The 27103-nt window shown below is 40.3% G+C and overlaps 2 protein-coding genes across 8 annotated transcripts in view; both read left to right on the forward strand.

The window, feature by feature from the left end:
* Positions 1–24619, forward strand: part of med25 (mediator complex subunit 25) — a 29411-nt gene extending 4792 nt beyond the window's left edge. Inside the window, exons 8-20 of one of the 7 annotated variants that reach the window (XM_034712049.1) lie at positions 1179–1297; positions 1424–1499; positions 1666–1946; positions 6270–6371; positions 11914–11996; positions 12073–12130; positions 12227–12334; positions 12885–13061; positions 19709–19822; positions 20024–20095; positions 20655–20825; positions 20912–21035; positions 24043–24619. In XM_034712049.1, coding sequence (XP_034567940.1) covers positions 1179–1297; positions 1424–1499; positions 1666–1946; positions 6270–6371; positions 11914–11996; positions 12073–12130; positions 12227–12334; positions 12885–13061; positions 19709–19822; positions 20024–20095; positions 20655–20825; positions 20912–21035; positions 24043–24146 — 1589 coding nt within the window. In that variant the 3' untranslated portion in view covers positions 24147–24619. Of the gene's footprint in view, positions 1–1178; positions 1298–1423; positions 1500–1665; positions 1947–6269; positions 6372–11910; positions 11997–12072; positions 12131–12226; positions 12335–12884; positions 13062–19708; positions 19823–20023; positions 20096–20654; positions 20826–20911; positions 21036–24042 lie in introns of all 7 variants that reach the window. The other 6 variants (XM_034712046.1, XM_034712048.1, XM_034712047.1 and 3 more) reach the window with 6 other exon arrangements.
* Positions 24620–26754: 2135 nt separating this feature from the next.
* lrrc4ba (leucine rich repeat containing 4Ba) overlaps positions 26755–27103 on the forward strand; it is a 55680-nt gene continuing 55331 nt past the window's right edge. Inside the window, exon 1 of the mRNA XM_034710732.1 lies at positions 26755–26863. The gene's annotated coding sequence lies outside the window, so the exon portion shown is untranslated. The remainder of the gene's footprint in view (positions 26864–27103) is intronic.

The raw sequence follows: 27103 nt of genomic DNA on the forward strand, positions 1-27103 counted from the left end.
GAAGAACCTTTAATGGAACTTATTCTCCAACAAGGGGCTGAAACAGTGAATCACTGCAGCTTTAATAATATGATGTACTTACCTTAGAGATCTTCTTTATATGTGTTTATGTTCGGGACAGCTGCAGAGGTCTGCACACTCAGCCGGGCGTAGCCAGTTATGATGTTGGATGGCAGCAGTCTGAGCACACTCTCAGAGCTGTTTAGTTTAGTTTTAGAGAGAGACGTTTAAATTAATCTTAACTTACAGCATGAAAGCAGAGACGGGACATTAAGGGGAGTCTGCACGGTTTGCTGTGCAGCATTGTTCATGATCAACGTCGTGTTGTATGTAAAACAATGCAGAAACAGCTGCTCACTTATCGGCTGCATTTAAAGCTTCTTGTCTCCAGACACACTTATGATAGGATGTTACACTTTTTGCATTCATAAGAGCTGCAAACAACACAAGTAGAGCTGGCACAAATGTTCTTATCTCTCCCTGCGAGTCTTTTGTCTCTGCTCCTTTAACTTTAGCTCCTTTAACTGCTCTGAGGTCCCTCCTGAACCTTCAGCGGAGTTTCCTCTCTGAACTTTCTGTTTTATTTTATAGTTTTAACACACCCAACACATGTTCCTACAGTAATAACGTCCCCTCTTACATGGTTTCGGACATTATTTCTCAGCTTCTCATGTGCAGTGCTGCTGGAGACAGAAAGCATTCACGCTATTGTTCTCTGAGGAGATTACACCAGGTTCCTCCTGAGTTGGCGGTAGCTTAAGAAAAGACTTCTTGAGCTGCTCCTAATGGTTCCTCCTACACTTCTCTGTGAGTAGGAGTCCATTCCTGGTAAATGTGTCTAATCCTTGACTTTTAGTGAAGAGCTGTTTCGCCCCTACATGGCTGCTACAGAGCAGCATCACATCTTAAAACTTGTGTAAAAGTTTGGAGCTTGTTCTCCTCTGTCTGCAGTATGAGCTGTGAAGTTGGAGTTCATGATCCTAAGAAGAAGTGTTTTCTGCTTTACTTACTCTTAGAATAAAGCCAGTGTGTCACCTGTTAGAAAACAAACTGATGCTGATTCATATTGGCTGTTAAAATCTACCAAGCTGGTTTTAACTTAAATACACTTGAATAGTTAGACGACACAAAGAAAGAATCAATAAAACCAAAGCTTGTTCTCCTCTGTGTGTCTCCAGTGTCTTCAGGTGGAGGACCTGGGCCGCTCAAACCCGTCCTCCCTCCTCAGCCCAACTGTCAGACTCTGGGTGGAGCTTCCCAGCCCGTTCCACCTATAAACCCATCCCACTCCTACCCGGTAAGAGGCCAGCAGCCACGCAGGGCTGTGAGACTTTCTGCACACTTATTCCTGGCTCGGTTTCATCGACTGTCCTCTCTCTGAAATATTTAACCAAGCATTGTCTTTCTATGAATCTTCTTACAGAGTCAGACCCCCATGTCTGCCGCTCAGGCGGCCGCACAGATGGCAGTGGAGGCCGCCAACAACCAGAAGAGGCCCTGTGAGTTACCAGTGGGCTATTTACAGTAGTCTAGTCTGCTAAAGATAAATGCATGGACGAGTTTATTGAGTGATTTGTAGTAACATCTTTTTAAGGTTAGATCAAATTAAAAGTATTTAAAGGGATTTTTAACCCCGGTCTGTTCCTCTCTCTCTCTCTCCTCCAGTCCCAGGAATGGTCGGTCAAGGTCCTCAGTTCCCCGGTCAGCCAAACATCCCATCAGTCGCCAGCGTGAAGCTCAATCAGCCGAGCATATCCACAGTCACCACGGCCACGCCGCCCATGATGCAGCAGCAACAAGTCCCTCCCAATCAACAGCAGCCTGTCCCGCCTCCAGGGCAGCCGGTGCCCAATCAGCAGCAGGCGCCGCCTCAGCAGCAGCAAGTGCTCGCAAATCAGGCCGCCGCCGCCGCTGCTGCCGCCGCCGCCTCAGCCCAGCCCAACATGGTAAACCCTGATCATTCATATAAAAACCTGTAGTGTCGTATCATCGGTCTTATTTGGAGGAGAGTGATAAAAACGTGTGCTGCAGGGAAAGGTTAGGGACATAAATCTGAGCGACGTGTTGCAGAATACAAGTCTCAGTTACTTCAGGTCTCTCGCTGAATGTATGGAGACACATCAAGAAGATGATATCACTGATCCGAGGAAGATAGATGATTAGCCGACCAATCACAGAGGAGAGAGCGGGATTCAAATATTCCAACGTGATTGTTTGGTTCCCTAGAATGAGACTCCATCTTTGTCTTTTGGCTAAGTCTGGTGTATTCTTTGCTGTTACTGTAGTGTGTGTGCTGCAGACTGAGCAGAGAGCATTATGAACTGTGCAGTTTGAGCACATACCTCATGATCAGACAACACCAAAGCTTTCCTAAGAGGTGTTTTCTTCTTTACTTACTCTTAGAATAAAGTCAGTGTGTCACCTTTTGGAAAACAAACTCTGATGCTGATGCATATTGGCTGTTAAAATCTACCGGGCCATATATTACTCTGCTTTTAACTTAAATGCACTTGAGTAGTTAGACGACACAAAGAAAGAATCAATAAAACAAAACAAATCCTCTATTGAAAAGTCATCCTGGGACCGTGTTTTGGAACACAGCACAGTGAAAACCATTAACGCCATTTTTGGGTGCAGGATCTGGAGATGCAGTCTGATGTCAGCAGAGCTTATAAATCAAATACTTCCATTCTACTTATGTTTTATTGGCAGCGAGTGAAAGGAGGCCAGAACAGGAGAGCCTTTTTCTCACTTGCTGCATTTTGATCTTCGGTAGCTGCAGGCGAGCTGGGGATGACTGACTGACTCCCACGTAAAGAGTTACAGTCATCTCGACGTGAGGTAATTATAGCATGTGAGGCAGACTCCAGATCTCCTGCAGACTGAATAAGATATTTTCTTGCTGTTGACTTAATGTGAGCAAAGCGACCAACAAAGCTAATGAGACGCCGGTCTGTGCTCAGGAAACATGTGTGAAGTGTAACAGGCGATATTTGGTGGAGTTAAAGCAGCACCCAGCTGTGGTCCTGATTGGTTATTCTCACCAGGTTGTAAACATTATCAATGTTTAAATCAGATCAATATTTTTAAAGTGTCTCCGTCTGTGTGAGGAGTCAGAGAGTCGAGTCTTTAATCTGTGCCGTGTAGCAGCAGCAGCAGCAGCAGCCTGGAGCTGAGTGTGCTGCCTCACGCCGTCAGAAGTCTGATATCAAAACGAATTTTAAATGTTACAAGTACTGTCGGATCAAAAAACCAGGACTGTGGTCCTCCTCCATAGAAATCAGTGTAGGTACAGTCACTCTGCTGAACTGATGATTCAACATACATGTGTTTATAAAGATTAAAACATCAACAAGTAGCAAAAGCAAATATTTAACATGTTCTGTTTTTCCTTTAAAGGGTTCTAACAGAGTAGTTCATTTGCTACCTTTTATATGTCACTCAATGGAAACAAAAGCATTAACCTTCTTAAAATGCTGCCGTGCTCATCTGATTGAAACACAAATAGATTTTGAAAGTAGGGGTGACCCCAAATAGTCGAATATTCGACGATTCGTTCTAACGAGTCTTAGTCGACTGCCAATCTCATAGTTGAATATTTGCATATGAAACGTGGATCATTCCATTCAAACCATGGGGGTGCTCAATGTCAAATTTTACACTATTTTCCTGTTTCCCGTAAAAAATAGTGTCTCATATATCCTATTTTGATATAAATACAGACTTATTTAATGTAATTCTGAGAACAGCTCTTGAAGTGTTAAATCTCCTTAAAGTGGTAATTAAATCTCCCCTGGTAATTAAAGGTGGACTCTCCCATTTAGTGGGACCTGTGGAGCAGACGTACCTCAGCTGGCCTTTAGATCTTTCTACGTTCATGGCAGCTCAAAATGTCAGGAAATAAAACTTCAGATGATCCTAAAAAATAGTGATGAAGATGAGGAGCAGCTTCATGAAGAGGGCTGTGAGATCAAGGATTACCGGACCACACAAAAACTGTACGGGGCCAAAAGAACCAGGAGGGATACCCAAAGCTGTCTGAAGCCTCAAAAACAATCCACAGCATCCCATCCACCTCCACATCATCAGAGAGGATATTCTCAAAGACAGGATTTACAGTCAACAAAGACAGGAGCGCACTTCTGCCTGTAAACACGATGGTTTTCCTCACGTATAATTTGAAAAGACTCAAGCGGACAAAGACGAGATGAAAGACTGTTTTAAAAGGTTCTGTTAAGAGATTTAAAAACCCTTTAGCTGGTTCAGGTTTGATTTTGAACATTATACAAATGTTTAGCCTTAAGTTGGACAAACTACCCTCTGCAGTGCTGCTCTCTGCTGTGTGAACACTGTTTAAATATCTCCTGATTCCTTACTCTATAGTGGAGCGTTGTTCCATGTTTAACTGATGGCGGCTTTATTTGAGTTTTCTCTCCTTCATCACCTCGTTGTTTTTGCAATATAGATTTAAAAAATCTAAGTTTTACACTTATAATATTCTGTTGTCCCTTTTACTTTAAGCTACGAGTCTCTTAATTGTAAAGGTTTATGTGTAATATTGTCATGCGGTCACCATCATGCAGACTTTGTGTCAATAAGGAAAAACAACAAACATTCCACTATTCGTCGACTAATCAAATCCTTAGTCGGGCTCACCCCTATTTGAAAGTGTTCAAATGATTAGAATTATTAGATTCATGTGCAAGAGAGAACTACTTGGAAGTAACTTCAAACACTGTGAATCCTTGATTTACAGAGAGCTAGACTTCATCACACCACAGACTGCTGTGGTAGTGGACCAATGACATCGTGAAACCAAAGAAGGGGTTCAGTCAGGGCGTTAAATTCACTTTTTACCTCATCTGTCATTGGCTTGTGACCTCCAAAAATGTACCGGCCCAAAATATTTTTCACCAGCCAAATAAAAAAATCATGCCTTATTTGATTTAAAATAATTACCATACATTTTTATTATGAAAATCCAACTTAAGCATCACTTAAAGAATACAGATATGTACAGATACAATTAGATTATTGCTATTTTAATTAGGTTATACTTCATTTCAAGGTGGCTTCTACATCATCATGTATTAGAAATATTAAATATTAAAATATTAGAATATGTGTTGCCACATCTTCCTTGAAACGCTCTTCCCGCCGTGCTTCTTCAAGCAAAGGGAATGAATAAAAGTCCAGTAGCTGACGTCATCAAATCACAACACAAGTACAGCGCGCCGCGAGGGTCAAAGTTGACTGACAGTCGGCAGAAATGGGCGAAAGTATAAAAACAAAACCTCACACGCAATACAACACACACCCGCCAGTGGCGGGTGTGTGTTGTATTGCGTGTGAGGTTTTACACGCCAAACTAATTTTTTACCCATCATTGGCGCTTGGCAGGTGTTAATTTTACGCCCTGGGTTCAGTGATTGGCTGTGAGGGAAACCACACAAATAGTCACTTTGTTTGACCTCATCAAGAGAAGGATGAAATCATTTGACTTGGAAAGATTCAAAAACGCTGGGTACGACATTCACCCTGTTGACTCCTCAGAGGTTACAGCCAGAGGTGTTACTGAACACTGCTTGTGTGCACTGATTTTAACATTTGAAATGTTCAAAAATATATTTTAATCTAGTTTAAAGCGTTCATAGTCCTACTGTAACAATCCCTTGTTATGTTCTCCACCTCAGATAGCAGCAGAAGCAGAATACATGAAGGTGTTGTTAGATTCAGGTAACAGGCTAACCTCCATCTGGAATAATGGGAACTTAACTCTTCTCTCTGATTTGGGGTTTGGTGAAGTATTTATGGCCACAGGAAGTGTAATATTTAAGATACAGAGGTCATCTAGAGCTCTAATTGAAGCTTACAAAGTTTGGCAGTTTTTTAAATACAAATGAGGAAGTGACTTTGACCACATGATGCTCAAAAGTGACCATTTCCTATGAGGTTTCATCCAACAGATGCTGTTTTTATAGTCTTGTTGTGTATGTTGTGGATGATATTTTAAAATCTAAAATCAGCAAGCAGCAGAATCTTATTTTGCCACTTTCCCCTTTGTGTCAGGATACTCTATGCCAAATTTCATACTTGGAATATTTGTGAAAAAAAGGCAGAAAAAACATCCTGCAGGCCGGGCCCGGCTCCCGGCCTGTCCCCCTCGTCCTGACACGTATCCCCTTGACGGGTTAAGCTCCTGCTTTGCTCTGAAATTGTACATCTCTGCGACGTGTAACACCCTCTCTCCTCCTTTATTTTCTTGACAGGCTGGTGTGTCCGGAGCTCAAGGCAACGCGAATGCCATTGGACAGCCGCAAGGTGTGGCCAATAAGATTGTAGCGTGGACGGGCGTTCTGGAATGGCAAGAGGTAACATTCAGTAAAAGGTCTAAATTTGAGTTGATGCAGAGTGGCAGATGTCCTAAAGATGAAGCTGTGTCGCGGAGAGCGATGTGAGGAAGAGGGATTAAGCTTTTTGAGAAGCTTGGACCGTCGAGGATGAAAAGCCGTCCTGGTTCAGAGAGGGGCAGAAGTCAGTTCAAGGAAAAGTTCAACATTTTGGGGGATTTTACTCATCAGGTCTCCCGCCGCGAGTCAGATGAGTACAGAGCGCTCTGTTGTCTGTTTGGAACAAATCAGGTCACAGCCAGCAGGTGATTCGAGTAGCTTAGCATGAAGGACGAATAAAGAGAGACGCCCGGAGGAAAGGAAATCTGAATATGAACTCATCTTAAGTTTTGACAATACACAACCTTCTCAGGGAGACGCAGTGACTTCCTTGAGGTCTAACTTGTTGCGACACGACTTCTAATGTTTTAATTTGTAAACATTAGAGGTGCTAGATGTATTGTCTCCGACCTATCCAGGCTAGCTGCTTCAACACTTTCAATCTGTTGTCATGTATTGGTCAAGTCATTAACTCCGCGGTTTGAAGCTTTGATCCTATGTACAGATCTTAGGTCTAAATGACTTTCTGAACTGTTCAAGTAGATTGCTGATCTACTATCTAACATACTAACATACCTCATTAGAGTGAGATGATTTCTCCAAGAAGCCAAACAGTCAACTTATTTCTCTGTAAATCCACCAGACTCAATTGGTAAAATCTGTCATTTTCACTCTCAGAACACGGGAGTTGTTTGTTTACCTCTTCTTTAATCAGTTTGTTTGTTTCTGTTTTTGTCATTTTGTTTTATGTAAAAGTAACTTTAAACACCAAATACACACAAACAAAAGAGAACGCACCAACGTAGGCAGTGAAAGATAAGCAACTCCTGTGTTCTGCAAGGTGGAAGTACTGATTTTCGTCCATGCATCCTGCTGGCTAAGAGGGGATTAACGTCCAACCTCATTTTAATCAATGGGTTTGTTACTGTAGGAGTTATTCCCATAATTTTGTCAAACACTTGGTGGCAAAAAAGAGACATTTTAGTGGACATGCTTTGATTCGGCACATGTGCACGGCTGCTGGATGAACAATCTACCTATGCCCATATATGGTCATCCAAAATATTTGTGCACGTTTTTGCTACAGAAGAAGTTTTTTTCCTCCATTACAGGACGAGTTAACAAGCTTTGATTACAACTGTCACCAGTGGAACGCGGGCTTAGCCTAATGGTCAACTTGGGCGCCCATGCCTGCAGCCTCTTTCCCGCCGGTCATTCCCCCACTCTCCCGCCCAGTTTCCTTCTCTATCCACTGCCCTCTCCTACATATATATATATTATATTTTTACACCTTTATATATATATATATATATATATATATATATATATATATATATATATATATATATATATATATATATATATATATATATAAAGGTGTAAAAACCCCAAAAATATAACTTTAGAAAAACTGTCACCAGCATCAAACTGTCTGGTTGTTGTTTGGTCGGTTGTCAGAATCGATACTTCAACAGCAGACTCAAGTTTGACGATATTCTGTCAGGATGGCGACTGTTTTAGAGCGACTTTAGAGCACTTTAAAAAAATGTTAGGCTTAAGAGTGACCCTGTTAATCAGCGACCTTTATCTAGTTGTCATGTCATTAATTATCATGATTACAACAGATGTTTAAACACAAAAGAAATCCTTGGGAATGCATCCTCATTAGAGTCCTCCACGTATTTATAAAAATATGAAATAAAGGTTTTAAAATCTTGAATCAGTTTTAATATTTTGATCCTCTGACTTTATCCAAAGAGGAGAATAAGTGTGTTTTGTAAACTTGCTGGTTTGATCCCTCAGCTGTAAATCAATCTATATCAGAGAGCAGAAATAAAACACAAACAGCAGGACCCTTTAAGTAGAGAGGTGATCATCACAGTGGTGAGTCTTAATAACCACCTGTCATTGATTATTGCACAGTGTGATTAATTGCACATCATTTTAGCGTCTTGCTGCTATTGGCTTAGCTCAAGGTCAGATCATTGAGTTTACAGTTGCAGTGCTGAGCCAGGAAAACAGACGGCTAATGGCTCTAATGCGACACTCACAAGGCCCCTCAAGTGTTTGTGTTTGGTGGACGGGCTCCGATCGATCGCCCTATCGACCCACACTTCCATCCTCTCTCTTCTGTTTGTCAAAATCATCTGTGTGGGTCAAGCGGACGGGGAGAAGAGTGGGAAGCTCGGGAAAGTCTTGTCTTTAAGATTAGGAGCATGAAATTCTGCTCTTAATCTACCCTTTCCACCTCCACTGCTTTCATCAGAGTGAAGCGTCTCTCTGGTGGAGTAATCTGCAGTGACGGGATGGAGAATCACATTTCTCTCTTTTATAAATAGTTCTGCTTGTGCTGTATTTCATCAGTATGTTCCTGCTAGTTTTTTCTTGGCTTATTTATGGGCTAACTTTCCTGAAAGGTTTTGCTCACACTTTTCAAACAGACCCAAATCTAAGGCAGATAAATTGGATTGTTTTCCTCCTATTTCATCTCCGGATCCTTTTATTTCCTGTGGTAACAAGCCCTGGAAACAAATCAACCGTTTGTCTGCAGAGAAGCCAGAACAATACACGTGTAATGGGCTGCACAGGGACTACAGTAGGCCTGACTAATAAGTGATTGATTAACCATCAATCCTGTATTGATGCCTTGAAGATGAAGAAGTTTGGCGGGATCCCAAGTGGGATTGCCGCATCGATGGGCGTAGAGAGTCGTCCTTTTTTCTGTCTTTCCCTGACATTTTGCTAGTAAGGAGGTTATCTGCAGGCCTTTAAAAGTCCATCCATCTGTCCATTTTTTTAATTGCTTGTCCTGATTGGGGTCAGAGTTGAAGGCAGGTTGCACCCTGCTTGTCCTTTTTCCTCAGCGATGTTCTCCAACCGCTTAAGGACAGCTGGGAGGTGTAATCCCTCAGCGTGTCGCAGGTCTTTCCTGGTGTCTCCAGCTGGTTAACACGCAGAGCACAACCAGAACGACACAGTGAGGAGGGATCACCACATGAAACTAGTTCCCTCAATTTAAAGAAGAATTACAGCCTTCAGGTTTAACATATGATGATGTTTTATGTTTTTAAAGTAGAAAAAATCCTGGAGACTTTCCCGTAGATTTTATTGATGTCGTGATGTATTCCTTTGGGGCGAACGCACCTGCTCAGTGATGTTCACATATGTTCCCTTCAGGTGCTTCTTGTAGCATCGACAGGCAGAGACTGTTATTGAAAGTGTCTGACGGTGTTACAGATTACAGAAACAACACAACTAACATGATTTCTTTAAAGCTGCTGAACCCTTTTGACAAAAGCAGTCATCAGTCATCATGATGTTAGAAATAAACTTAAGACTTACAGCTTTAATCTAGCTTTTTTTACCCTGATCTGCATTATTATTATAATGCAATTATCATTGCTTTAACTTTTATTTATCTTATTTAATTATTTATTTATTTAGCTATTTATTTCTTGTATTCATCTGATCTTGTTAACTCTACCTATTTGTTTAAATGTTTCTTTCCACTCTTACTTATTTTATTAATTTTACTGCATTGATTTTATTTTTAAGTATTTTATTTATGATCATGCCTTTTATAATTTTACCATTGCTGTTGTTTTCTGTCTCTGTTATTCTGTGCAGCACTTTGGGCTGCATGTTTATATGTATGAAAGGTGCTTTATAAATTGAGTTGAGTTGAATCAGAGGAGATAAATCATGTGGTAAATTAAAGCTACTGTTTTAATCAGTGGAGTCAGGTGATTTTAAAGCTCCATTGAGTAGTTTTTATACGCTCATGAAACAGACTAAAACTAATACTGATGTACCCGTGTGACCTACAGGAGCAATCAAGACCATCAGCATAGAGATTGACTCTCCCTATAATGTTATTTCTTATGTCTAAAATGATGGGCAAGGGGGTAGGTGCCAGTTGCAGTGAAACAGCATTTCTTTTTTCACATTTCCCACAGTAAAGATTGTCAATGAGTCATATATTTGACTGTTACAACAAAGCAGGATGTCATTTTTTGTTGAAAACACTATCAGATAGATCTTTATTTGTCCTTAATAAGGAGATTTGTTGCCACCGTCTGTACAGGAATACATGTATGAACACAATAACCATAACCATCCACCCAGCCTCACAGCAATGGTGCCCCGCATCCCACAAATATACACACCAGACACGTATGCGCACACTGGGCACATATAAAACACACCGAACACATATGAAAACACTGGACACAAATATGCACACCGGACACATATAAACACACCGGACACATATAAACACACCGGACACATATAAACACACCGGACACATATAAACACACTGGACACATTACAGTGGCATTCTGTTTAGCAGTGCTATGGCCGATGGGACGAAGCTTCTGCCAAACCGGGCTCGCCTACAGTAAGGGGATCTGTACCTGCGACCGGAGGGGAGTAGTGTGAAGACTGAGTAGAGGGGGTGTTGGGGGTCCAGTGTTATAGTGCGTGCTCTGCGTGTGATGGCTCTGTTGTTGAGGTCAGACAGGTTGGGTGTGGGGAGGCGGATGATTTTGGTGGCAGTGTTTGTGGTGCGTATGAGTTTGTTTTTGTTGGAGACAGTTAGCATGTTGTAGTAGCAGGGGGAACAGTAGAGGAGAATGGGTATCAGACATGTGCAGGATAAAATCAGCATAGAGAGTTACCACTTTGTCCACAGGGGGCGCCAAAATCAACCCAAACAATAGTCCCATCAGAGGAGCTTTAAAGGTCGCTGTGTAACATCTTTTTCTGCTTTCAAAAACAGCATCTTTGTCTTTGAGCATCAGGTTTTGTGGTTTTTAAAATGTCTCTTATATGATTTTTATAGGTCTTAAAATTTGAATGGATTTTAAAAGTAAAAACATAATTTACTTGGGATTATTTCCTCCAAATTTTTCTGATTTTTAAAAATTAATCATGCTGTGAAAAAGCAAAACTGAAATACTCGTAACACTAAGCTGTTGTAAAGGCCTTCATAGAACCCACCTTAAAGACTGACGACTTATATGATGTCATTCTTAATGCCGGGGGGGTAGGTGTCAGTGTGGTGAAGAAAGAAAACTTGATTCACTCTTTTTGATGACAAATATTCACAGGAAGTGATACATTTGACTTTTACAAGAAAGTAGAATGAGCTCTTTTTGTCAGAAAATGCAACCAACATATGTATGGGAAAGGTTTAGCAAAGGAAAAGAGGTATAACTTTGTCCACAGGGGGCACCAAATTCAACAAAAACAGAACGTTCCTCACAGGAGCTTTAAATTAATTTTTTATATTTTACTCCCACTCTTTTCCCTTTTTTTCTCTTTTAGTTTTAAATCAGTCTTTTATGTTTTATTACTTGGTAGAAAATGTGCTATACAAATACATCAACCTTACCTTCTTCAGGCTCTTTATAAAAATCTGTTTTTTGTCCCTCTCTCTCGGTCCCTGTCGTCCCCTCAGAAGCCTAAAGCCTCTTCCATGGATTCGGCCACCAAACTGACGCGCTCCCTGCCGTGTCAGGTGCACGTTAACCAAGGGGAGAATCTGTAAGTATCCCGATGCACGGTGAAGTTTATATTAAATACACAGTGTTGTTTATGTTCTTATCGTGTGTTCAAACAGAAACACAGACCAGTGGCCTCAGAAGCTCATCATGCAGCTGATTCCTCAGCAGCTCCTGGTGAGACTTTTGTTTCTGCTCTGTGTCAAAGAGTTGTGCTGACTGTTGTTTGCATTTTTTAAATGATGCCTTACTAAGTGCCTGCTCTCTCTGCAGACGACCTTAGGTCACCTCTTCAGAAACTCTCGAATGGTTCAGTTTCTCTTCACCCACAAAGACATGGAGTCGTTGAAAGGCCTGTACCGCATTATGGCCAACGGATTTGTGAGTTTTTTTTAAGCACTTTACGTTTTCCCAGAGCCTCAAAGTGTTTGTTCCCCCCGTGTCCCCAAACTTATCCATCATTTAGTGCACCTCAATACATTTTCCATGAGTGGCAAGCGAGTGCAGGTTCCACCTCTGTTTGGTGATTTGACTGAAAGCTTCATGTTGTGTTGCAGTGTTGCGGTGCAGACTCTAGAGGGGGTTCCAGGCCACACTTTAGGGCACTCTCATGGTAGAGCATGTTCTTTTCAACATGCTTTGCCATCACTGCAGATATAAAAGTGTTACTCTTTAGTCCTGATTCAGTCTCAGGAGGATAGCATGATGATTTTTAGTGTTAATGGGGTCGAGCCTTTGGGAAATAGAGGATGTTTAACAGCATTCTGTCCAGCTGAGCTCTCCTTTCAGTCTGATTTAGGTTAACACTGCAGAGAGAATGGAGTTAAAATCATTTGCATTCATTAAAAAAAAAAAAAGGAGTGTGTTTAGTCCTCAAGCCATGAGTCATGTTATGTCAAGGTTTCACTCTGCCCTGTGACCCTCCCTGCAGGCCGGCTGCGTCCACTTCCCCCACACCACCTCGCCCTGTGAAGTGCGGGTGCTGATGCTGCTCTACTCCTCCAAGAAGAGAATATTCATGGGCCTCATCCCCAACGACCAGAGCGGCTTCGTCAACGGCATCCGGCAGGTCATCACCAACCACAAGCAGGTCCAGCAGCACAGAGCGGTGAGTGGTTGAAGCAGGGGAGAAAGAAGGAGGACGTGTGTAGTGGAGGAGGTAGTGGTGGTGGTGGTGGTGGAGGGGCTGAAACCAAAAGGAGGTGATAATGAGGAGGCATTATCGAGGAGCACTGGGGAATTGAGGTGCATTGTTTACGGCATTAAGGTGCATTGTTATTGACATTTCATTTAGCGAGCCCAGTATCTTCACAGCAGCCACTAACGGCTCTCGCTCTAGTAGAAGCTAATGAGGCTAGCATTAGCTAAATTCCTGCTGCAACATTAGCTCTCGCACCTCATTATCTCTGTTTAAGGGAGGTGCAGTACATATGCACTCTTTATGCGGAACATGTTGCATCCTCCACCTCGTACATCGTATGCTCCGTGAGGGTGTAGAGGTGAATAAACTGAGAGAGCATGCTCTCACACTCTGACAGTTTTAAAGCTCCACTTTATGAGGTACACATAATAAACAATCTAATGCAGTCTAAAAAACTGGCCGGCCTTTAAGTCTGCTTCTCTTATGCCGGTATAATCTCAGTGTCAGGAGGTGCTAATTCAATTATGTTAGCACTGATGTCATGGCTGGTAATGTGTCAGAGCTGCACAGAGCTGCACTCTGTTCCCTGCTCATGTATGTTTATAGGGAGGACACAAACAACTTCTGTAATAGAATAAGACAAAATCACATCATGATACTGCAATTTATTTATTTATTTATTATTTTTCATTTTAAAGGACCATGCATATTAATTAACAAACACTTCTGTAAATATGCAAGAATTAGCCAAAAGTCTACTTTAGGGGTGCTGGTGGCCTAGCGGTCAAAGCGCCCCACGTACAGGGGCTACAGTCCTCGTCGCAGAGGTTGCCGGTTCGACTCCCGGCCGGTCCACCATTCACTGCATGTCTTCCCCCTCTCTCTACTCTCCACATTTGCTGTCTCTCTTCAGCTGTCCTATCTAATAAAGGGGAAAAAGCCCAAACATATAACTTCTGTATCTGTAATCCCTTGCCAGATGTTATAAAGGCTCCCTAAAAAGATAAATGTTAAATAAATAAATGAATAGATAAATAAAATAAAGTCAAATAAAATGAAAATGAGAAGGGAGAGGAGAAACCAAAACACAAAGCAAAAAAAAGAAAGAAAGCAATGAAAGTTCAACATCCAAAGAAGCTGTAAGAGGGCGTTAGATATCAAGACTAACTTTGTGCACAGTAAAAGTGAATCATTGCATGAGACTGAAAATTGTTGCAGAATGAAAGATGGGACGAGAGACTCACTCAGAGCTGAAACCAAAATATCTCAGTCACCTTTCGTTTCATGGCAAGAGTGAAGGACTGTGAGGACGACCTGAGCGACTGTGTGGCAGGGTAATGAATTGTCAGAGCGGTGATGCAGCATGGAGCAGGTTCTTGTATGGCTTTTGTAGATACTGTACCAATGTCAACTTTTCCACAGTGTCAGAATGCCCCTTGGATTTATAGACACCTTCTTGGTATTTCTGGTGTAGCAAGCAGTTAGCAATAACTTCTAGCGATATCTTCCTTTTCAGTTTGCTGCATTGTTTACCGTCCCGTCACAACTTCAGAAGCAAGCATGTGTTCGGATCAAAAGTGAAGCAAAGTAAAACAAAGTCATATCTTAGTTCATTGCATCCTCGAGAGTAGCGCTCAATCAAATGTGTCTGGCGACTCTCAGTTTCACTGTAAACAGGACGCTGCACAGAGGCTTCAGGCATCCTTCAGCATCATGAGCCCAAAAAAAGAATTGATTATCTTTTCATTTATTTGCATTCGACAGGTGTTACGTTTGCCAAAAGAACATCATGGTGCACATCTGAAAAAAGTGACATTTAAAATGCTTTTTTGTTGAATGGAGGTCGGATCGTAGGAAGTTAGGTTTGAGATCTCATCGTCTGATCAGTGTCGAGCAGATTTGTCGCCCAGGTTTGAATTTTTGGATCTGGGATAGATTATCTGCACATGCACGCAGACACAGTTATCAAATCACGATTGATAGGAGTTGTGACGCCATCACAGTGGATTGTGTTCCACCTGCTTTTGCTCTTCACTGACTGATTCCCTGCATATTATTGGTCAAGACTACTAGCCTGGTCCTGCACCTGCAGAGTCTACAATATGTGATCCAGAGCTAACAGTTTCTTGACATAAGAACGTCACATTTAAGTAGAAAAATAAATAAACATGATGATTGGTTATGTAAGTATTATCTGCAGCATTAGCTCTATTACACTTGTCTTGTTGTGCAGATCTCCTGCTGTGTTCATCAACTCAAGATATTCAGACATTCACCTTTCACACACTTCTGTCATGTTCACTTTGCTTTGAGAATATGAAACGTTTTAAGAATGTGCTTCATTATATATATATATGTATGTTCCAACCGTCCCCTATGGTTTCGCCTTATTGAATCTTTCAGTTCAGCCTGCCCCGGTCATGTTAACATTACATGATGTGCAGCAGGTGAAGTGGAGTGGCAGTGATGTGTGAGGCAACCTTTAGGGACCGGGTTAAAAACTCTGGAAGCTTCCCGCCTCTCTGCTGAAGCTGGACCAGTTCCTGTGGCTGAGTTCATCACGGGTTACAAACGCTTCCTTACTTACATGACATAAAAATTTCACTTTCCCTCTCCGCTCGTCCTCATCCCTGGAGGAGAGCTGATTTAAAATGTGCCCTCTGGATTAGCCGTCTCTTCCATCGCAGGGCTCCGCTGTAGCTCCTGCAGCTCCTGCAGCTCCTGCAGCCTGCGAGGAGGAACAGAGAGAGAGGGACGGCTGCTGCTGCACAGCTCAGGAATAATGCTGCATGCAGGCAGAGAGAAAGCACTATGTCTCCATTTAAAATTGAAGCCTGCTGTCAGGTTTACATGACTTGGATTACATTTCTGCTCTCATCAGCCGTGATAGTGCGTGTTTGCTCACCCTGCCAGTTTCATGTCTTTACAGAAGAGCGTCGGCACTATATGCGACTCGGAGCTGTGTGTGTACGAGCATCAGGCATTTAGAGAAGGCAGACAACATGAAATTGTAATGAAGAGATTTTTTTTCCCCCCCCGCCTCTTGTGTATCATCACATATTCAGTGCTGCATTGCTAATAGGGAAGCGCTACAGCAATCTTAACGTAATTAAAATTTTAATTTGGACCAGTAGTTAAGGTTTCCCTGTAGTGGCTTTCATTTGTTCTGCATACAGCACGACAAAATGAAATGTTTTTTCCTTGAAAAGAGATGCAAGCCCTAAACCTTGATCTGGGATTTTACAGGTTACTGGGTCAAAGACGGGAGATAAATCATAGAAGGGAGAAGAGAAAGAAAGAGGCAGGCGCTTTGTGAGCTCCCTCAAAAGACTGAGAGTTCTGCTTTTACTGTTGGTCAAAAACACGCCGTGCATTAGTGCAATCCCAGCGTGGTTTTTCAGATTCAGCAAGATGGATGAGTGAAGGTGTTTTTCCATCACGCTGTAGTTAATAATTTGTGCTGAGCAGGAGGATGAAGCACCCTTTATTCCTCCTCGTCTCTCCCTGAGCGTGGAAACAGAAGCCGCCGCAGCACCTGCAGACGACGGCTAACTGCTCCCAGTCACAAATGTCACCATCCTCAGCATTTCTCCATCTTCTGATGTGGGTTTCTCTCCTGTCTGATTCCTTCTTTAAGCACAGGACTGTCTGCTCTGAATAAATAAAGTCCACGTTGTAGGTGTAAGCATGTGCAATAGATCTGGGTGATCAGAATTCAGCTCACAGGTGTGTTTCCAACAGGTCCCTCCCCTTTCCTTTTTAAACTCCACGTTTGTAAAAACAGCTGCTGGTTACTGTATGTGACTGTTGTTTTTTTTTAAACTTCACACTTTGCTAACAGCTTTAGTCATCAAGCTTGAGTTTACTTTAAACCGTGAAATCCAAAAACAGCAAACACAGCAGCAGGTGGTGCTTCAAGTGTCATCATGTCCGTGTTTGTTTTTGCCTTTTCGTCGGCACACTCACGAGCACAGAGAGAATGTTTGCTCTCAGCCCAACGCTCTCAAGTTGTTAACACAGTAAACATCCATTACATGGGGAGAATATGTCCACTGAAGATATAGATAAATGGATTCATTTACTGCTTGTTTTACTTTAGTGTGTCAGTAAATATTGTTGAGGCTTAGAATAGATTTCTTGTTGCTTCAAAATATTTTAACACAATGTTTAGTTTTTATTTTATCGCCACCAAGACAAAAAGAGAAAAAAGGAATTTAAAAGAATAAAACTAAAATTAATAAACAATAAAAGTAATAGTACAAGATGCTTAGAAGTATCACTGAGCATATTATTTATATTCAAACATAGTCATATTTATATGCATCTATAAATTCATTTACCACTGCATCACATTTAACAGAGAAATATAAATATATAGATTATAAATAAATAAAAGAAAATGAATTCCTTAAAGCTCCTGTGAGGAGTTTTGAACTGGCTGAGAAACAGACTGAAAATGATACCGATGCCTCTTTATGACCTTCAATAGCAAACGAGACCATCAGCAGCAACACTGACACCTTCTCTGTTGTCATGTTTAACGCCTGAAACCGCCCTGAGGGGGTAGGTGTCAGACCAGATGATGGACATCTCGCTTCAGAAACAGCCTTTATTTGACTGTTTCCATGGACAATAATCACATTGCCTGATAAAGTTGACTGTTAAAAGACAACAGGATGAGTTTTTTGTTCAAAACACTACTTTTGTATGTATAGGACAAGAGATAAGAGGTATCACTTTGTCCTCAAGGGGGTGCCAGAATTGATACAAAACAAAAGTTCCTCACAGCAGCTTTAAATAACAAAATTAAAAAATAAATACAAATATCTTAAATAAACAATAATAATAATCAGAATAACAAAAATACAAATAATACAAATAATAATAATAACAATAAACAAAAAAGGAATAGTACAAAATGCTTATATATAAGTATCACTGAGCATAATATTAATATTCAAACATATTCACATATTTAAATGCATCTGTAAATTCATTTAAATTTTTAAAATTCAATTTAATAGAGAAATATATATTTAGATTAAATAAATACATAAAATTAATTGATTAATAACAAAATTAAAAAATATATAAATTATTTATAAATATTAACAATAATAAGAATTAGATAACAATTATCAGCATTGTAAAAAAAATGATAGGAATAATACAAATAATAATAATAATAATAATAATAATAAACAAAAGTAATAGTACAAGATGCTTTAAATGCCTATATAAGTATCACTGAGCATATTATTTATATTCAAACATATTCACATATTTATATGCATCCATAAATTCATTTACCACTGCATCACATTTAACAGAGAAATATAAATATATAGACTATAAATAAAAAAAGAAAATGAATTCCTTAAATAACAAAATTAAAAAATAAATACAAATATCTAAAATAAACAATAATAATAATCAGAATTTTAAAAATTAAAATAATCGTAATAATAATCAGAATAACAAAAATACAAATAATACAAATAATAACAATAAACAAAAAAGGAATATTACCAGATGCTTATATATAAGTATCACTGAGCATAATATTAATATTCAAACATATTCACATATTTATATGCATCTGTAAATTCATTTAAATTTTTAAAAATCAATTTAATAGAGAAATATATATTTATATATATTAAATACATACATACAATTAATTGATTAATAACAAAATTAAAAAATATATAAATTATTTATAAATATTAACAATAATAAGAATTAGATAACAATTATCAGCATTGTAAAAAAAAAGATAGGAATAATACAAATAATACAAGTAATAATAATAATAATAAACAATAAAAGTAATAGTACAAGATGCTTTAAATGCCTATATAAGTATCACTGAGTATAGTATTTATATTCAAACATATTTATATGCTTCTATAAATTAATTTACCACTGCATCAAATTAAATAGAGAAATATAAATATATAGATTATAAATAAATAGATTAAATTAAATTATTAATATCAAAAATTTAAAAAATGAATAAATTATGAATACATATAAAAAAAATAGAATAATCCAAATAATAATAATAACAACAATAATAATGATAATAAACAGAATAATTATCAGAATAATACAAATAATGATAATTATAATAAAATATTTAATATAGTCTGGTAATAGAAAAGAAGGCGGAGTTATAACTCAGTCTATCTGTGATATCCTCATTCCTGGCTAAACCCTCGACTGCAATCATTCTGTGCTCTAACATTTGTTGTCTGGGCTGCTAAACTATTCCGTCCATCCTCTCTAACTTCTTCTAATAATGTGACATCTGCTTTGTTTTCTTTATTCTGACTGAAATACTTTTAAATCAATGTTTTAAATCTCCTCCTCTCTGTTTCAGAGTGAATATAGATTTAATTTAGTAGCCGGTGATGTCCGTCATCATCTTGTAAACCTCCATTTAAATCCTTGATTTCGGTATTTCAGGATGTCACTATCGATGTCTTTTGTAACCAGAAGTAATAATGTCTATAAAACCTCCACAGAGGCTTCAAACTAGAGGAGCTGAGCGTCTTCAGAGGTAAAGCAGAGCACACTCCTGCGTACTATCTCACGTTTGTTTCTCTGTGCAGCAGTTAGGAGGAGGCGGCGGTCCAATGCAGCCCGGTCAGGTGGCCCCAAACCAGAACTTCCTCAACAGACCTCCAGGCCCCATCCAGGTCTCCCACGGCAATGTCCAGCAGCAGGTACCTGATCTGACTCTGTGTGTTTCTGCCTGTGACTCCCTCTCTCACACTGCCTGGTGTTGACACCTTTACTGCCCTGGTGCCCTGCTGAACTCTGCATGCCTGACTGCTAACCCCCTTTCCTCCACTGTCCTTCTTTTTTTTCCAACACCACCACCATTTCTCCACCTCCTCTCCTCCTCCTCTCTGATCTGTGTCCAGTCTGTGGTGGTGGGCATGCCCCCTGTTAGTCAGGTGTCTATGATGGAGGAGCAGCAGAGGCAGAACAACATGGTGAGACTTGATGTAGCTTCTTAACACGCAAGCAACATTTGTGCAGGGTACTTAATGTCAGGATCAAGGAGGTCCAGCTTTCACTCTGTTGGGACTTCTCTTTGTGCATAAACACACCGTCCCTCCTCTCTCACTGCTCAGAGTCAGCCTGGTGGACGGCTGACAGCTGTTGAATGTTCCTCCTGTAGCATGCCATCCACAAACACAACAACATATTTCATTATTAACATGCATGTGTACGTTTGTATATCTTATTGAGGAGAAGTTGTTTGCACTGAGCACGAGGTGAGGGACTGTTTAAACTTGAAAAGCTGCATTTTGTGTCAATTACATGTCTTGGAAATTAGCTCCATCAGAATCAGCCTAAAGGTGGAACACTCCTTATATGTGCAAAATCAACAGAGTTTTGTTTTTCAGCGTGCAAACTGTGAGGTGAGCCGTTTCCTAAAAACACTCTGAAAGGAAGGAACCACCTGTCGGTCATTAAAGATGTAGAAATGAGCTAAAAAGTTAGGAGCTGTCATGAAAGACGTGTAAGATGTCTCACACTGTCCCTCAGATGACGATGAGAGCAACTGGACCAGCAAACCAACAAGCACCGGTCAGCGGCGCTCCACCCAACCAGGTATCACAAGGCGGACAGGCGCAGGCTCAGGGTCCCATTCTCCGCCTCACAAACCCAGGAGCCAATCCGCAGCTCCGCAGTCTTCTCCTCAGCCAGCAGCAGCCAGTAAGAACAGACCGTCTCCTCCTGTCTTAAACATCTCACAGTCACTGCTGCTTCTCCAACGTGTCTCTTCTGTCTCTGTGTCTCAGCAGCAGGGCGGCGTGTCTCACATGCCAGGCATGATGTCTCACCAGGGTTTGGGGCAGCAGTTGGTCCACCAGGCGCCAGGAGGGGGGGCTCAAATGCAGGGCCAGTGGAGGCAGCCGTTGGCAGGTCAGCAAAAAACCCCCGCCGAGGAGGAAGGAGATCAGAAAAAATTTAGACTTGAGAAGACACCAGATTTTTTTGAATATAGGTCATGAAAAATACTCGATGAAGGTTCAGAAGTTTGAAATCTGAAAAGAAGAAAAAGAAAACCTTGTAGAATAAAAGAGGAGGACGTTTCTGTTGAACACAACTTTGAGAGCAAATCTAGTTCAAGTTCTTTTATTGTCTCCCTTCACTTTAAATCAGCTGACACCAAAGAGCACTCTTCCTTTTGTTCATTCCTTTTAAAATTTTAAATGTGTCTTTTTAACTTCCACATGCGTCCCTGTATATATTTGACAAACACAAACTAGCCGGTCTTCTATTTATCTACAGATTCCCTCCCAGTGTTTGTTGTTTTGTTTGAATTAGTAGAAGAAGTCTGGAGAAGTTCTGGCGTGTTCATGTATCGATGTGGAGCCCAGACTTTAAAGAGTATCTCTGCTTGAAGAGGATTCTCCTTTCTATAGGACGCTCAAATCTGACAATGCAGTGATGAGTTATAACCAATGAGAGTGCAGGTTAGATTTCTGTCGCACATCCTCTGAGCTCTCTGATCGATGTTTTAAGGACACAGGGAAAAATCTATATGTTTGATGGTTAAACATCTCAATGATCCCAAACTAATTTTCAACCAGCAGAATTTTTGTTTCATAGAGAAAATTCAAGAAAACAAACAGAGAAAACAAAGACATTTCCCCCCTTTTTTTAGATCTTAAAAATGATCATCAGATTTCAGTTTTCCCACTTTCCTCTTCAGGCCTCCATGTGAGGTTTATTTTAATCTAGTCCAAATAATAATAATAATAATCTTTATTTATATAGCACTTTTCAAAACACAGTTACAAAATGATTTACAAATAAGAAAGAAATGAAAAGACAGTAAAAGACAAATTTGAGGAAGACAAAAGGAAATAAAACAATGTTGGACGAATAAAAACAACAAAAGATAAAATATTAAAACCATCAAAAAATCAGAAATATAAAATATAAAATCAAGTGATAAAATCCTGCCAGAGATCCTTCCTAAAAAAGAATATAAACCTCTAGGTTAAAACATGCTCAGGTGACATCTCCTGTAAAATCACACTGATAAAAATGTGACTGTGAGCAGAGCCTCAGCTGAGGACCTCAGGTTACAACCGAGCACATATGGAGTGAGGAGATCAGAAATGTATTAGGTGGCAAGTTCAGATCATCTTTAAAAGTCAACAATACAATCTTAAAATCTAACATGTATCCAGTGGAGGGAAGCTGAACCAGGAGTGACGTGGTCTCTCTGTGAGAGGTGTTGACTTCTGTTCAGAGTTTCAAACTGGTTGTGAAACAGACTGAAATTAATATTAATGCCTCTTTATAGCCCACAAAGGCAAACAAGACCATCAGCATCAAGATTCATATTTCCATATGGTGATTTATAATTCCTGTAACAGCTGCCAAGAGGGTAGGTGTCAAACAAGATGATTACAGCGTACTGACAAACACCTTTTCTATCCACGTTTTCTGTTGCAGTTATTCACAATGAATGACTGCTGACAGAAAGCAGGATGAGATATTTCATGGGAGGAAACAAAACATACAGGGCGCTGGTGTGGCCCGGACAGTGCTCCCCACTCTGTCTCTGAGTTTCCTGTTCTAACTTCTGTTTCACTCTCTCTAAAGAAAGGCATCAAATCTACAAAACTATACCTTAAAAACCTATTTCACATATACAGGAGAAAATCAGCAAAGAGATAAATTATAATAATACATTTAATTTATATAGCCCCTTTCAAAACACAGTTACACATTAAAAGCATAGATAAACATTAGATGTTGGACCTGAGCTGTTTTAAGATTTAATACAGTGCACTGGACATCAGAACAGTGAGCTCTCTGGGTGTTTTTAAAAGTAACTTAAGACTTACCTTTTTAATCTAGCTTTTAATTTGGAGTAATGTTTTTTTAGCCCTGGACTGCATTATTATTTTAAACATTGGTTTAACATTTATTGATCTATTTATGCTGATCCTGTCAACGCTACCTTATTTTAAACTTTTCTTTCCATTCTTACTTATTTTATTAATTTTACTGTGTTCATTTTATTTTAATTTATATTTAAGTATTGTATTTATAATCATGCCTTTTTTAAATTTTAACATTAATGTTGTTTTCTGTCTCTGTTATTCTGTGAAGCACTTTGGGCTGCATGTTTATATGTATGAAAGGTGCTTATAAATAAAGTTGAGTTGAGACAGGGTGTGCTGGAATTAAAAATAAGTTTAAAAATTGAGCCAATAAAACACTAAAACAGGATTCACAATAAAACAAAATAAAATCTAAAATAACAGAAAATTAAAAACGGACAACCAGCAGATTTACTCTGAAAAGGCCTTCCTGTAAAAGTAGGTTTTAAGGAGTGATTTAAAAGAAGGTGTGGTAGTTCATGGCTGTGACCACAGGGGGCGCCAAAATCAACACAAACATGGAGCAGCTTTGATTTTAATCCGTTAGCTCTTTGTTTGTGTTTCAGGTTGTTTTCTGACAAACTCGTACAGGAATGTTTTTTATTTGGTGTTTGATTTGAAAACTCTGAGATGTTTAAAGAAGAACGTTTAACATTTTCAATCAGTGAACTCCTTCAAGTTGAGAAAATGAACGGCTGCAGGGCAGGAAAAAAAGATGTGATCTAGGAAATAAATGTGAGGTCATATGTGAATAATGTCTCCAGGTTGAGAGGCAAATTATAACTTTTAGTTGTCTAGATTTCTTTGTACTAACATTAAAATATCACCTGATATTATGAGCACTAAGCCCTCCATAGGAAGTGTCAAAAGAAGAAGAAATGACACTCTTTCAGTCTGTTAGATCCTCCTGTCCTGTTTTGAAATCTGACTTATAAAAACTGTATACATGTGAATAACATGAAGAGAACCCACTCCTCTAAATCTCTCCTCTCTCTCCATTCTCCCCAAACATCCAAACCTGTGTGCAGCTCAGATCCTGATGTCAGGAGGTCAGAGAGGAGCCGTCCCTCAGCCCGGGATGCCTCAGGTCTCCAGTGTCATGGAGGATGAGATCCTCATGGACCTAATCTGAGCTAGCGTGCTGGACTCTGCTGGAGCAGGCTCTTGTTTTTTTTTGTTTAGTTGAATCTTGGCAGCCCTTTTTTTTGTAGCCAGTTTGGACACATGCATCCGCTCAGTTGCTTTATTGCTACAAATGTTCAACATAATTAAGGAACAAATCATGAGTAGTTTTTTTCCCCCTTTCTTTTCACGGGACTGAGCAGCGGAAGTCAATTAGGGGCAGACAATGCGAGCATTAGTTTTTCATGTAAATGGTTGAACCGACAGCACGCTAATCCTCCACAGTGAAGAAGCCAAACCAGTGGAAACAGACAATTATGTTCAGCTTCTGCAAACACCACTTTTCTATACATTGTATCATTGACTTCTGAAATAATGTTTTATTTTCTTTTTAAATCTTTTTTTTTCTCTGTTTGATTTCTTTTTCTAATCATGCTGAAGTCGTTTTATGAGGATGAAATAAAGAAGCATAGATTTATCGTCTTTGCTGTCGATGCTTGATGATGATGATGATGATGTTGATGCCCTTGTGAAGTCCAGCCAGCGTCTCTCCGCAGTCCCGCCGCCCGCTGTGTCGGCGCAGATTGGACCCGTAAGGTGAGAGTGAGCCTGAAATAGACTCTGCATTAGATAGTTCAGTGTCTTTTTCTGCCAAATAGTGTCACAGTGTTAATTTTAACTACTCCAATATGTCGTGGAACCACAGAGAGTCCTCTTGTGCCAAGTAGTCCTACCAGATGGCATCAGTTGGCCATGCTTCCTTTGGCATAACGTACAATCAGGCTGACCGCATGCGCACACGGATCACCCTCCTCGTATAGGTCCACACTTTGCTCTCTGAACGTGCTCTTGCGTGCACATTCAAGTTAAAGCCACACACACTCTGACACACACACGCACACACTCCCGTCAGGTGACATGGAGCTAAAGCTGCCTAGCCGAGCAGGAGGAGAAACACACATGAACTCTGCTTAACCTCACACACACCTCCATAACACATATCAGTTAGTGCAGTTTTTTTTTGTAACACTTGGACACTGTGTACACACACACACACACATGTACACACTCACCACCCAACAGGAAGTGATGTCAGTCCCTGTCACCTGGGAGACAGAGACGGTTGCTAAGTTACTGTGACAGTGGGTTCTTGTTTCTGAGCTTTTTTCCTCAGCCCCGCTTTCACATGGACTCACACAGATAGACACTAGTCCCTCAGTGGCTGCTGTTCATCCCTCCCATCCCTTAATCACTGGCCGGCCCTCCGAGCCCAGCTTAGCTTCACTTTATCATTCTCTCTCTCTCTCTCTCTCTCTCTCTCTCTCTCTCTCTCTCTCTCTCTTTCTCTCATCTATCTGCTTCCATCTCACTATCGAGCTATTAGCGCCTGTCGGAGCTCATAAGTTTTTCAGTATCTCTTTTATTAAATGTTCACAGGTCCATGTGATGAACTTCAGGGGTAAATAAAATTAGGTCTAAATTGCTCCTCAGTCATCACGATCGATGCACAGACGTCAACCATGATGTTTATTTTTGACAGATCTTGCAGAGAGTAGCAGTACGTTCAGTTCGGCCATACAAACACTCTTATGTAAGCTATATCAATGTGATGGCGTGTTATGAAACATGTGGCTTCAGGTGTGTCTATTATAGCTTTTCAACCACAAGTCAGAATGACATTCACTTTCAAGCGGCGGCCATTTTTCTTCTAGTGTTGCATTGCTGTCAATGTATGGCAGAATTTGGTCAATATATCAAGACAACCATGTTTTGATGACCTATTAGCCACCGCTAGCTGCGTCTTCATAGCCAAGAATAGCTTTTAACTAAGTCCTAGCTCACAGTATCATTAGCTGGCCGACAATAATGTTGCATAAGACTCTTAGCTTGGAATGTTCACCTCTCATCTTTAAACATGAAGCTATCGCAAAACTGCAGTTCCTTGAGCATCCACTAGAGGCTGGCTCCGGAAATAAAGGAAACCACATACACACACATTCAAAAAAGCTGATCTTTATAGCAGAAATAAACATGTTTACAGCCTGGTACAAGAATTTGTTTTGGTGTGAATAGCTAATTTCTCCAAAGACACACTTAGAAGATATCAAATTTACAAGTTTTGCCTAATTAAAGTCACAGCTGACTTGATTGGCATGCAGGAACACTGTAGCTGTTAGCGACAAGGCTAAAATCCGCCTCTTTACCTCACACTAGCATGACAGGAAGTTAGGTTGAGTTCAGCATTTCTAACATGGCTGCCGCCGCCGATTGGCCTCAAAACAGCCCTTCAGGAACAGATGGGTGACGTCACGGATACTACGTCCATTTACTACACAGTCTATGGGTTGAATGAAGTTCGGTTGAGTCAGCATTTCCACTGATGATAGGCTTCAGAACTCCTCAGAAACTACTGAAGCTACGTCCATGTGCTCCACAATCTATGCTTCCAGGCTAGCTGCAACCTTAGGTGATGAAAAATGAAGCTGCAGTTCCTGGAGTGTCCACTTGAGGCTGTCTGCAGAAGCCAAGGCAGAATGTTACAACGTTACAACACAAGCAAGAATGTCCAATTGAACACAGGTGCTGATGTGCAGATCACATGTCACAAAGAGCTGACTCTGAAGCTTCCTCACATGTAGAAAGGGACTCTGCAGATCTATTGTTTTTGAGTTACTGCTTCAAACACTGGATACTACAGAGGAGGGGACTAGCTCAAGGTATCTAATGGTGAGTTGTTTTTAAAACTATATCTTGAAATATGGCCGACTGTCCCAGTATTCTTAACATCCATTCTCTGTTCAGCTGCTGATCCTTTAGAGAGTATAGATGATTGATTACGAGTCCAACATAATAACAGCATTGAGCCTCCTATCTCATTTGGCATCAGATGAAAATAGCCGCCCTGTAATTGTTGAAACTCCACAGTATTAAACTCCTGAGGCTCTCACATTGGGAATGTCTACGTGA

This window comes from Notolabrus celidotus, chromosome 20, assembly GCF_009762535.1.
Source record: "Notolabrus celidotus isolate fNotCel1 chromosome 20, fNotCel1.pri, whole genome shotgun sequence".
NCBI classification, from domain to species: Eukaryota; Metazoa; Chordata; class Actinopteri; order Labriformes; family Labridae; genus Notolabrus; species Notolabrus celidotus.